The sequence below is a fragment of the Dermacentor silvarum genome, unplaced genomic scaffold, assembly GCF_013339745.2.
Source record: "Dermacentor silvarum isolate Dsil-2018 unplaced genomic scaffold, BIME_Dsil_1.4 Seq1107, whole genome shotgun sequence".
NCBI classification, from domain to species: domain Eukaryota; kingdom Metazoa; phylum Arthropoda; class Arachnida; order Ixodida; family Ixodidae; genus Dermacentor; species Dermacentor silvarum.
This window is the reverse complement of record NW_023605572.1, coordinates 40053-53240: the sequence shown is the minus strand read 5'-3', so window position 1 is coordinate 53240 and position 13188 is coordinate 40053. Positions and strand designations below refer to the sequence as shown.

Sequence of the window (13188 nt, the reverse complement as noted above, 5' to 3'; positions counted from 1 at the left end):
AATTAGATGGGTAAGTACAACACAAAAGTGAGATTAACATTTTAGTGAAATATGTCCTAATGCGAGACTTCATTCATGGCCTTGTACTAGTAGGACCTGTCTTTTGCGCTGTTTGGCATTTGAGTTTTGGTTTCCAATATTGGCTGCAATTTATTACTCTGCAGAAATTGCAGTGTGAACTCTTTTGCAACTTTGGAAACAGTTATGAACTCTGTGAAACCAGAGTGTTGAACTGAAACTTTTTTTTGTTCTGGTTCAGTGAAAACAATTCACTTGCGGTTAAACTTGCAGAGTGAGAAAATAATGGTTGAAACCAGTTTGAACTGGTTGTGTTTGTTATGCCTTTGTGCTTATTTAGCCCAAGTTGATAGTAGAAGCATGGAGGGGCATGCTCGAATCAAGAGTTTGAGCTTAGATAGTGGATATTTTGCAGTCTTCACATTAACAGTACATTAATGGATGGATGTTTACCATTTCACAGCAAGTGTCTGGAAAAAGATCACCAGTAGTAACGCATTCATTCCACAGTGCTCATAAGCATGTGATGTAGATCTATGTCGAATGACAGCCATGTTCATTGCAAATTGGATGAACATGGCACTATGTGCTGCTAACATCTGAGCTTGCTTTGTGGCAACACAAAAGCAAATACGACTGTATTGAAGTAAGCAATTTTTTTTTTAGATAAACGGAATTCTGAATGAAACAACAATCTCGTTAATATGTCTCGACTATCTTTATACTCTGGAATTGAGGTACATACTACAAGCCAAATACAGCTGGACCTCGATGTACAAACACAGATGTAACAAATTACTGTATATAACATAGTAAAGCTAAAATTTGTGAAATTTTCTTTTGTCGATATCAGCGTGTGTGCTTATAACAAATATAGGATATAATGAAGGTAGTATTTTCGTGTTGGATGTGACTTCATTATAACGAGGTTTGACTGATAGAAAGCTCATATTTCCTAGCTATTTTCTTCCCATATTTAAAAATATTTTGTAAATGACATAGACCGTGCATTTGCATACGGGTCTTTGTGCCTCGCACTGAACCTAGCGTCTGGTGACCACCAGACTGAGTCAGCGAAGTCTTACTGCACTTGCCTAATGTCGCTTGAGGCCTGACAAGCCAGCATGCCTCCTCCTCTTGTGACGCAGTGTACGACGAGTTGATGGGAGCGTCAATTGTGCGAGAGGCGGTGCAGCGACGACTGCAGGAACGGCGCGAGGGACGACAGCAGCCGCGCAGTCGCGTGCTATGTCTAGATGGAGGCGGCATCCGTGGCCTCATCATCATCCAGATGCTGGTTGCCCTGGAGGCCATCATTGGGCAGTCAATCCTGGACTGCTTTGACTGGGCGGCCGGAACCAGCACGGGAGGTGTCCTGGCACTTTTGCTGGCACGGGGTAAATGGAAGCTGCATTCTTTGCATCAACTATCATGAATTTAATGTTGTCTTTCTGGGCACCCAATAACGATTTAAGTTCTTAATGCACAATGTGACAGTACTCTGTTTGTTGAACTACTGCTGTTCCCTGGTGATTCAGTGGAACTATAGGAAGTTTTCAACGTTGGCTTCACATAATTATGCAAGATAATTTGTGCGTTTGAGATGCTAAGCTGGTAGCATATGGTTATAATCGAAACATTTCAAAAAAATACATTTCTCTCACGCGGCAACTGAAAGGTCAGGCTATAATTGTTCGCCATGGTGACTGCAGCATGTGCGGCTGTTTATCACAGCGTGGAATTACTACAGCTTCAGATTCCACCCGGCCTGTTAGGACTTTGGAAAATGACCTTACTGCATTCCTGGACCCAGGCTTTCAATTACTTCCATAGTAAACGTTGTCGGGCAAAGTGACACGAGTTTTGCACATTGATTTTCGTGCAACATAATCAAATACAAAGACGACGACAACACAGTGTGTTGTGTAGTTGTCATCGTTGTACATATTTGTCTATCATGTACATCGATTCTATGTTAGCATAATTGGGCCACGAAATGTGGCACACGTATTGCCGATGCATGGCTGGCTGAGAAAATCACTTCAGAGCAATAGCACAAACTTGAGACAGGGACCAGTGACGTGATGTACCAACAAGCCCAAGCAGCTTTTGTGAAAATCACTTCTTGTACAACATTATGCTGGTTTCACTTGCGTGTCCTTTGCAGGAAAAACCCCCCGTCAGTGCCTTCAGCTCTACTTCAGCCTTAAAGACAAGGTGTTCACGGGTACACGACCGCATGATGCCGACTCTTTAGAAAAATTTCTTCAGCGAGAGTTGGGTGAGGACACCGTGATGACGGACATCAAGCACCCCAAGTGAGTGCACTGCCCTTGGCTTCACACGAGAAAATGAAAGCGCGATGTAGCGACTCGGTGTACTAACACGCCAACTTAAAAATTGGAGGACGCTTAAGCTTCGCCTTTAAGAGTGGAACGTGATAGCATTTAAAGATCCCCAACTGCTCAACACGCTTCCCGGCAACTGCAGCTTTCTTGTCTTTTTCTCCACCTTCACCTCCACGCGCCGCTGCTGCGGAGGTGAGCACCATCTGGATGGTGTTGTTGCAAGGAACTGAGCAGGTACGCCGTTGTATGAATGGTAGAAATGCTGGAAAAGGGTTCTATGTTTGAGTTTCCGCGTAACAGAAGTATCTTTTCTCTTATATTCAAATTACCATCCAATGCTATCATGTCTGTAGGTTGTGTTTTAAGCTGTACTTAATGATTTTTCTGACACATTTTACTTTGAAAAATTCAATAGTTCAGTATCGCCTCTGCGCCATGCAGAGGGCCTGCGTGGTTGTGGTTTGGAATGATTTTTCGCTAAACGATGGTCGGCCCCGACACCAGATTTTTTGTGACACAAGGGCCCTTAATGCTGTCACATTAATAGCAGTTGTTTGTGTGGATGGATGCCAACAGGTTGATGATAACGGGCGTTCTTGCGGACCGACATCCGGCAGCACTGCACCTCTTCCGCAACTATGATTCACCAAAGAAGATCCTCGGAGTTGCAGAGGACGAGTCTGAATTTCCATCATGCACGCCGCCACATGGTGCGTCCCATTCTGTGCCTTCTGTGCTGAGCTCATGCGTTCGCATCAGGCAGAGAACAGCTGTTGCACTGGCTGATGTCCATCAGGCTCTGTGCAGTTAAGCTCAAGCCACGAGGAACAGATTTCCGACACATTTTGCAGCATGGGTGCTGGCCGGCATCGGCCAGTGTTGCAACTCAATGAATTTCATTGATGCTTACCAACCATAAGGATACTCTCAGTGACTCAGTGATGCTGCCACAAAGATGCCAACGAGCACCTATGCATAAAAATTCATTGGAAATTTCTCGTAATTTACGTTTACATTCGAGAAAAGGTACACAGGGAATGAATGCGCTTTTGCTTGCAAGCAGCATCTGCTCACTTGCTATGGAGGGCAGAGTGCTTGGACATTCACATGTTACAGTAAATTAGTGAGCTAGCCAATAGGGGAGTCACAGATTAGATTCTGTGCAGCAGTGGATGTGAAACACATATGCTGTGTTCCAGTGCTCACCACAGGCAGCTAAATAGACAGCTCTGTGGAGCTGTCTATTTCGGAGACATTGAAGGTATTTTCGTGTTGGATGACTTTGTTATAACAAGGTTGGACTACAGTTAAACCTGGATTCCTGGTAACAAAGTTTTTCTATTCCCCACCATTACTTCATGCACATGTATTTCTACGTAATGAAGTGACTCCCTCGAAATAACATATTTTCCCCACCGACAACCTAAAGATTTCGCCCCAAATTTTGTCATTTTTAAACCTTCTCCGCCGCGACGGAATGCGAAGCGGCGGCGCGCACTTGGCGCACTCGAATTCACGGCGACTGCGAGGCAAGAGCGAGCCATGCGTGCGAGCGTGCGCGAGGTGGGCCTGCATTCCTCGTCAAACCATCCCGCCGCTTGAGCTGGTCTAGCCGGCACTCTTTTCTGTTGCCGATGTTGATAAAACTAAAAAACAATCGAGTACAAGCCTAAATTTGCGCTACCATATCGCCATCGGCATTTCAATATGGCCGCCTCCTACGCACTTCGAGGCTCCCGTAGCTTCGACCATGTGCTGTAGCGTGTGCAGGCATTAGTCTACCAATTTGGTTAGACAGCGAATGTTTACAAGTTTATACGGCCGCTATTTACGGCTATCTGCTACTTTGCTGTCGCAATCGATGCTTCGCCTTTCGGGCGAAACTGGGGTTCATCGCAACTTTAGCGTAAATCTTGAGCGTTGCATTTCTGTATGAAAGCATGAGGTGCGCTACAGGATTTTTTTCCCTCTCTTTTGGTCACGGAAAACGGGTGCGCATTAACAAGCGTTTCTTTTCCGAATTTTCATGCCAAACCTACATATAACAAAAAACTCTTTGTAACGAAGTTTTTAGGGAATTTGTCAATTTCCTTATATCCAGGTTTAACTGTATATGTTAAGGATTTTTGTCGTATTCTTTGCTTCTTGCTGACATTTTTTTTTTTTTTTGCATGACAAAATATACTTATTCTGACCAAGTAATCATTCAGTTAGGGTGGCCAATTTGGTGTGTTATAAAATGGTTTAAGGCTTGTGGTCTCCATTAGGTCGATTGTAAAATTGATTGCTTGTTGCACTTTCTCGAGTTTGACTTCATTTGCTCCATTTCCCACTTCTAAAATGACAGCCTTATGTGTATTCATGCCTTCATAGGTTGCTTTCCTGGGGTAAAATTTTCACATCAAAATGTTGTGCCTATTTATATGCACACATCTCATTAGAAGAACATTGCATAACCCAATGTGGTACTGGAATGAGCAGTTTCCTCAATATACTTTGGGCCAACTTTTTAAACATAAAGGGGCAGCGCACAGTGTATTAAACACGGATGTTGAGTCAATCACTGTATTGGCACGTGTTCCATTACAGAGCAGCTGGTGTGGCGGGCGGCACGAGCGTCGGGGGCAGCGCCCACCTATTTCCGGCCATTTGGGCGCTTTCTCGATGGTGGGCTCATCTCCAACAACCCGACCTTGGACGCCATGACGGAGATCTGCGAGTACAATGAGGCCCTCAAGGCGACGGTGGGTTCATTGTCTAAGCTACTTTGAATGCTTTGCCAATCAGTTGTCCATTGCTATGAATTACTAAAGACACTACAATTGTTGGCTTTATGTGTTGTTTTGCACACTTTTGCAAGTCTTTTCTAACCTGTAAAGATGTGCACGCTGAACGCACAACTGTTAACTTAAAGTAATGTGGCAAGACGGGCAGAATTTCCAGCTGCTGAAAGGTTACGCAAGCAGCAATGCTCAAAGGTGCTAGTTGTTGTTGCACGTCTTGTTTCACTTGTGCAGGAGAAAAAAAGTCGGCGGAAGTCTTATCCTGAAGCCATCCAATGCACATACGAGATACAATTGCACAAAATTGAAGAAGAGAGTGTTTCAAATTGACCTCAAGATTGACTTGATCTAACGATGCACAATGCCACATGCTACGGATCTATGACGGCAGAGCTGAAAGGCCGACTCATTTGTATGTATACCATATATTAGCGGTGTGTCTGACACAGTGCGCAGGGCTTTGCAGCCTTTGGGCATTAGAACTGTATTTAAGCCCATGTACACACTGGCAAACATGTTTCCGAAGCCAAAGGGCCGCATGCCGCAGGATGGACAAAACGGTGTGGTTTACAAGGTGGACTGCTCGGACTGCAACGCCAGCTACATTTGCGAGACTAAGTGACAACATGGTACATGTCTCAACAAACACATGAAGGATGTCACAAAGGCAACGGATGACACATGTGTTTGATTTTAATAATGTGAAAACGTTGGCACGGGAGCAGTGATGGAGCCAGAGAAAATTTGTCGAATCATGTTTATATGCCGTGACCGATTGGCCTGCAGTTCTAACCGTGGCCCCCTGCCGGTTGTCTACAGCTGCTTCACAGATAAATAGGATGTATTCTGCTCTATTGGACCATTTGTGTATCGACGATGCCACCTTCATAGGTGGCGAAACGTCTGTGTATTGTTTTTTGCTTTTTAAAAAATGTTGAGTAAAGCCAGTACAGCGACGTTGACAAGTATGAATTCCCCTGGCTTTTGGAAAAAAATTTCGCAATAGCAGTGCTCTATGGGAATCTGCCCGCTGATGTGAGGAGAAGGCCTCTGTTGCCCCAAAAGAGTGAGGATAAGACCTCTGTTGAAAAGAAAGTATATGAGAAAATGGTAACTTCGCACTCTGCTTGCGAGCCCCACGCGCCGCCCACGAGTGTGAAATTTGGTTGAGCGTATGTTATCTGCAGAATCGTTTTTTCACCAAGCTCGAGGAGTAGTTCAGGGCCCCTTTAACATGAGGTGAGAGCAACGGAACAGTTTTCGTATCTCGTACTACTGTGCTACTTAACGGGCCTATCTCAAAGCAACTGCTTAGTTGGCTTTCAGCACCTCACATGTCTTGTGGCATGCGTCAAATGAATTGTTAGATACCAACATCAAAAGCCTGGTTGTTGTCTGTTTCCTGTCAAGTCTATATAGACGGTGTCACTAAGACCTTATCAAGTGAAACGGAAGCATCTTTCATTAAGTTATCGTGGAAAAAAAGATGCTCTGCAAGCTTGCTCATTTCCCTCTGCTTCACAAATTGCCACAGTAGGGTGAGTGTGGTCAGGTTGGGTCACCAGTGGGCACTTGAAGCAGCTACCACACACATGACCCTCTTTTGGGAAATGATCTATGACAAGCTCGGAGACTTTCGTTTAATTCCAGTCAGCTTCTGTCCCAACGTATTTGTCGCACTGAATATCCAAAGTACTGAATGTTTGAGATCCATAGTCATATTTATTTTTCTAAGGTTTTTTCCGTTTGCCAACTTACCAGGGCCAGGTGGACAAGGTGCGACCCCTGGGTGTCATCGTGTCGCTGGGCACCGGCAAAGTGCCTGTGGTGCCAGTGACGGTCATTGACATGCTCCACATGGGCACGGGCATCCTGGGTGCCGCCAAGATGGCCTTTGGAGCTAAGGCGCTCGGACAGCTCATCATTGACCAGGTGACAGCTTTGTTCTTGTGAGGTTGATGTTTTGGACTGGCTGTTAAGGTTAGCAACCATTGAAAGGCCTCTGCATTTCCTCAGTTCCAGCGGGGGGGTGTACAAATCAAGTGTACAATTGTTAGTTCCACGTCCCATGAACACCTTCGATGGTTGCTTTTGCCTTTTGTTGAGCAAGGTATTGCGCTGTCTATCACCTATGCTTCAATCATTCAGCAGTTAAAATATATCCATAAATAAGAAAGATAGCTTTCAAGTGTAGCACTTGAAACGCTAGGCTCTTTGCTCCTGGTGATAGCGAGGAGCACAAAGCCGCATCGCACTGGCTGCCCGCTGCTGGGTGCTGTAGGCAAAACGTTGCCTCGAGGGGTGCAGCCTTTCCACTTGCTGCAGCCTCCCACTTTCAGTTTCGCGCACTCTGATGGCCAAAATTCGTCGTGTCACGCGGGTAATCGCATCTTTCAAGATCCAAAAGTCTATGTGGTTTGTACGGAAAGTTTGCTTCAATTTCCTAATTATGACAAGGCCGCTGAAACTAAAAGCTTGAAGTTTAATTATTTGTTGTTAATTAGCCACTAATTACCACAGGATCACTTGTCATCACCCCGTAGTCGCCACCACTGAAGGGGCATGTCTCCAAAGGAACCATCCTTTCATTTAAAAATGGCTACTTTGAAATATTACTTGAAGTCGTTGTAGAAACACCCGGTATAGATACTGACGAGTGCATATGAGTGAGCATTAACTTATTGTGCCGATCTACGCACGCAGGCCACACAAGCCAATGGCCGGCTCGTTGACCGGGCACAGGCCTGGTGCCACACGATCAATGTGCCCTACTTCCGCCTCAACGCCCCCATATCCGCGGACGTGTGCCTCAACGAGACCGACAACAAGCTGCTAGTTCGGGTGCTCTGGGAGACTCTAGTCTATATGCGAGCTCGTCGCGCCGAACTCGATGAGCTCGCCGAACTTCTTCGGCCCTGAGCGACTTGGGCCAATGGACGCTCAAAATCCTGTTCCATCCCGTGACGCCACCACCTCGGGCCCTAGGGCCAGCCACCTGACACGGCTTGTGCAGACCGAAAGGGGTAGTGTGATGCTTCTGGCCTTTCTATCCTGAACATCACCAATTCGTGGCTGCTAAGCAGTCGGCAAAGGCTGGAGGCGCTTGGGCTGTTGTTTCAAATTATGTCAATTTATAGTTTGTTATATAATTATATAGAGAAGGATCAACAAATTCTTCATTTATTTTTATCGCATGGTGTGATAGATGTGTAGTCAGTAACAATGTGTTTTTTTTTCTAAATCTACCACCCAGTTTTACGTATACCGAAAGGTTCTGTCTGCATTTATGTTTGCCCTCCAGTGTTCTAGCTGGCTGCATGTAAAATTCCACAGAATTCCACGTTTGAGTGTTTGTTTATAAAATGCTCTCAGATCTTCGCAATTTGTGTATCCCATACACTTTTTTGAAAACTTGCGCACGCGCACTCTGTATGTGCCAGTGAATTTTGCATACAAGTCGATGTGTCGCTTCGATTTGCTATCGCTATTCGACACAGTTGAAGGTTCTTGGGACTGGCGTCTTTGAATGTGCCTCAGTAGATAAAAAAAAATTCTTTGCATTATTTATTTAAAAAATAAAACCAGATTTGATGCAGTAGCCTGCTCAGAAATTGCTTATTGCATTGTCTTCTTGATGACTCGTGGCTAACTCCACCCAAAAATCTGATTTGCATAACAAGTGCACATCCGCAAATATTGCTGGGCAAATGATCTTCTGTGCAAAGCATGTGCTGTCTGCAACTGTTTGCTGTCAGTGTCGAATGAAGAAAGCACACATTTAATCGATTTCAGTGCACTCAATACTCGCAATCTGTGACCAGCTAAGGTTCTAGCTTGCTATACGACTGCTTTATGTGACTTGCATTCTAACTAGTGGTATAGAACCAGCATTGAGCTTCTGTTGCTACTGTGGGTGTGTTTCAAGCTAAGTAAGTGCGATGCCACAATGAGGTTTGACAACTCCTGCAAGCTGCCCTAATGCTAAGGTTGAATGCAACATCATGGGTGTTCAGAGAAGCACAGTTCGATTTGCTATTTCTCTATTTCAACTAAATTTTTATGACAGCGAAATCCCTCCACACATCAGAACCGAGCTTATTTTTTCAGTGCACGCTATTGTTTCAGCATGAAAAAGTCTTTAACTGAGTCAAGGTGGAAAGCTTGCCATTTCTTGTTTGTCTGGTGGGCTTGCACAGACAATTGAGTGTATTTTATTTTCATTATCAAATTTTTCTGTGACACAGCAATATCCCTCCACAAAGTCGAACCTGAGTTTTTCACCTTATGCCTTTGTTTCAGCATGAAAAAGATCTTAACTGAGACAAGGTGGGAAATGATTTTCTATGCTTTCATACTTCGTAAGCCTACTTTCATCCAATTTCGCAGTCCCGGGATGGCGACTCAATTTCTCTCTCTCTCTCTCGCGCGCGTGGCCTTATTTCTAAAATCATCATCATCAGCCTATATTTATGTCCACTAGTAGGCTTACGAAGTATGAAAGCATAGAAAATCATAATTTTTTTTTGCGTAAGACTCTCTCAAAGTTAGAACATCATGCAACTGTGTAAGCCACATTTCCCACCTTATCTCAGTTAAGATCTTTTTCATGCTTAAACAAAGGCGTAAGCTGAAAAAGTCCAGTTCCAATTTGTGGAGGTATTTCGCTGTGTCATATAAAAATTTTGTTGAAATAAAAAAATAATCAGGACCCCCTCTAGATGTCCTTATTGAATACACCCAGTGGTCACTGCACCTGAGATGCAATCAGTCATGGGAGTTCTCTGAGCTTCGACTAGTTGTTATAAATGTGGAGTGAGAATGACTTGCGTTACACTGCGACACATTTGTTCCAGAATTATGGAATGTGATGACTTGCGTTTCATGCCGAGCACACCACAGATCAGTCACGGCTCACTGCCTTGTTTCACTCTGGATATTACCATGATCAGATGTAAGCACTTCAACTAGAGTGCAAGGCATCAGACTTGCACAAGAAGTTGGTGACAGTAAGCAACTCCGAGTGCTCATTCATTTCCTGCAATGCAGGAATAAGGCACAAGCAGTTCGCATCTGCTGAGTGAACCCATTGCTCGAAACCTTGCATACCAAGTTTCTGAGACATTGTCATGGTTGCTAGAAAGAAGACAAGTGCTGTACAAAACTGCTTTTCAATATTTTATGCATTTTAATGGCACGGTCAGTATAGTGTGCCCCACTGGTGCTGCTACGTAGATGTAGGCAAATTGTTTTTGCGTGTGCTGGTACTATTGCCATTCAGAGCACATGCACGTGACTGGCAGGGCACGCATTTTTAATTGCCTAAGCACAAACTGCACACTGTTGCAACATCTCTTTCTAGAATCTCTGTGAAAAACTCTGCGTTAGTTACCACTGTACAATACTTTTCAACAGATGGTTCTCGTGATTGCTGCTACTTGTGTATGCCGATTGCATATATGCTGGGTCCATCTTCACGTAGCTTGTTTGGTATTCACACCTCACGGACACCAGCGAGGTGTTTTTCTTGGATGGCTCCGTCCGCTGTCTCTGAAACTCGCAGTTTTTCTTATGTGAGCAGTGTCTGGCTGCCAGACCTGCTAGCACTTCTATTTTTATCTGGCAGCACCTTGGAAGCACTGTGAGAGATGACTGCATGTGTGCCGAGGTTTAGCAAAATTGCAACGTGGGCAACCAACTTGCGGGAGTACTGACACAAACATGAAATTCTTGTGCAGCTTGGTTGGTTTCTCTGTAGCATGGATGGTTGTCTCCAACAAAACATTAACGGCTAACGTTGCTTAGAACATACGTAGTTTCAAAAGGCTGTGTGGCTATCACAGATTTCAGCAGATCTGGCAAGAACAGTTGTTGAAATAACCTCATGCGTGATTATGACAAGGTTGAGGATGAGCCTAGGCACGCATACCAGAATACACAACCGCAAACAGTGGTGCAGGTAATGACATCCTGTGACAGGGTGATAACACATTGGACGCATTACTGACGAGCCTCTGAATAAAAAAAAAAAAAAAGAAAGGCTACCCTTGAGACAGTTATACCACTGCCAACATGTTTACACTTTCAGACGAGCAAAATGACGGTCATTTTCTCAAGATTACTGTACACTTTGGTTGAACGTAGCTTCAAGTGAAAACAATGCTTTGTACATCAGTACACACCTCTGCTATGCTAAGTGTTTTTCACAGGTAGTATGTCGGATAGTTTGCTATTCAGGGTATGATCAGTTTGCAAATTTTTGCATCATTGGTTTATGGCACTTTTGTAAGTTTTAAACCTACTACAATTAATTAAATTCAATGTAGTTTACATACAGAATAGCTACATTTCAGGCTGTTAACAGAGAGAAAAAAAAATATCTTGCATGATGACAGCGAAGATGCAGACTGTAATGACACAGCATAGTATGTGTGACCAGCAGACAAATTCTGCATCTTGCACACCATTAGTGCATATCACTGATTTACGACTGAACACAACCACCAGTTGTGTATGCATCAACATAGATTTAGGCTAGCTACATCCTGGTGAACTTGACGCTCATTTTGAATCAAAGCCAGGTCAGTCACAATGATAATCATAGCAGTGGAGCAAGCATGAACCTGCGATTATTCTGTCTACAGTTACTCGTAAAAGAGAGAGAGAAAAATAATGTCATTACTCCTTCGGAAGCTGTTTACATTTAGTCGAACCTCGATATATTGAAGCTCGATTTAACGAAATTTGCGATGTAACGAACTATTTTTATTTCCCCCTCTTAGTTCTATTGAATTAACGAAACCTCGATATAACGAAATTCTTGATATAACGAAGTTTTTCGCTGCAAGTACAACTTCGTTATATCGAGGTTTGACTGTATTACACATAAAGGTTCTGTTCAGCATACTACAATGAAGAACACTTGTACAATTTTAACTCAATTTTGATGCCTCCTCTTATATATTTCTCAAGCACATCGTGTTGCATCTGCGTGTAGGGCTGCATTTACACAGGTTACCTAGTGAGCAGCCTCTCTTCACAACTTTATGAAATGCGTTGAGAGGTGATTCTTCGGTAGGAAGTGCCATTATTTGCAAGTGGAGCATTTTTGCCATTTGGAGGGTGGCAAGTAGGGAGCTTCTGCAAGCTCTAAGCAGGCGTGGCTATTTCATTTGCCAAGCTGAGAGGGGCTTAAGCGCCCTATGTACTTGCACGTGTGCTGGACTGCTCGCACTTGCGATGCACGGAATGGTTTACTACATATCCATCGAAGAAATTTACCTCCCTTGAAATGTAAGCGACCCCTTATGCACCATATAAAACTTCTGTAACTTCAGCACAATGGAATGCTAAACTAGCCCGCTCTCAAGCTTTGCATTGCTTTTGCTTTGGCTAGTGTGATTGACAGACACAGGGTTGTCACGCATGTATAATAGCGCGCGCAAGGCATTTTCACACAGTAAGAAAGACTCCACGTCTTCTAGTGTAACCATGGCTCACTTCATCTAAAGCAATGGCCTCTGCATAAACAGCGAAGGCGAGACGCTGTGGCAGTGCTGTTTTGGTTGTGCCTCTTTAAACTCGCATTGCTATGCAGATTGAGTGAGAATTTTAATCCATGCAATTAGTGCGCTGAAACCTTGCCTAATGTTAGCAATTCACAACATACTGGTTAGCAGCAGGGCTTTCATGGGAACATGTAAACGTCCGTGTGCAGGCTAACACATGGAAATCGCGGTTGAAATTTTCAGCTGTGGATACAACTGTACTGTGATATGTGCTGCAGTGACTTCTCATCTGCTGGTGCTTAACTACGGATGTTTTACAGCTGCAAAATATTTGTGGCCTAGCTAGAGCTGCATGTCAACTTTGTTAATCTCAAGTTTCACACAAGCGTGTATGAAACTCGAATTATTTGCAGATCTTTTATTCCATTGTATGCACGTCCACACTTTGACCATTGCCCTGGATTCATGCATAGTTTTATTCATATCCGGCACGTACATAAAACGTATAACATACACAAAGCACTCGTCCAACAA

At 43.9% G+C, this 13188-nt stretch overlaps 1 protein-coding gene across 3 annotated transcripts in view; it reads left to right on the top strand.

The window, feature by feature from the left end:
* The window catches only part of LOC119434490 (85/88 kDa calcium-independent phospholipase A2), a 34390-nt gene extending 21632 nt beyond the window's left edge, over positions 1–12758 (top strand). For all 3 annotated transcript variants that reach the window (XM_049659498.1, XM_037701636.2, XM_037701638.2), the window contains 6 exons: positions 1167–1415; positions 2186–2336; positions 2943–3076; positions 4956–5110; positions 6911–7081; positions 7853–12758. In XM_049659498.1, the coding sequence (XP_049515455.1) occupies positions 1167–1415; positions 2186–2336; positions 2943–3076; positions 4956–5110; positions 6911–7081; positions 7853–8068 (1076 nt within the window). In that variant the 3' untranslated portion in view covers positions 8069–12758. The remainder of the gene's footprint in view (positions 1–1166; positions 1416–2185; positions 2337–2942; positions 3077–4955; positions 5111–6910; positions 7082–7852) is intronic.
* The last annotated feature ends 430 nt before the right edge of the window (positions 12759–13188 follow it).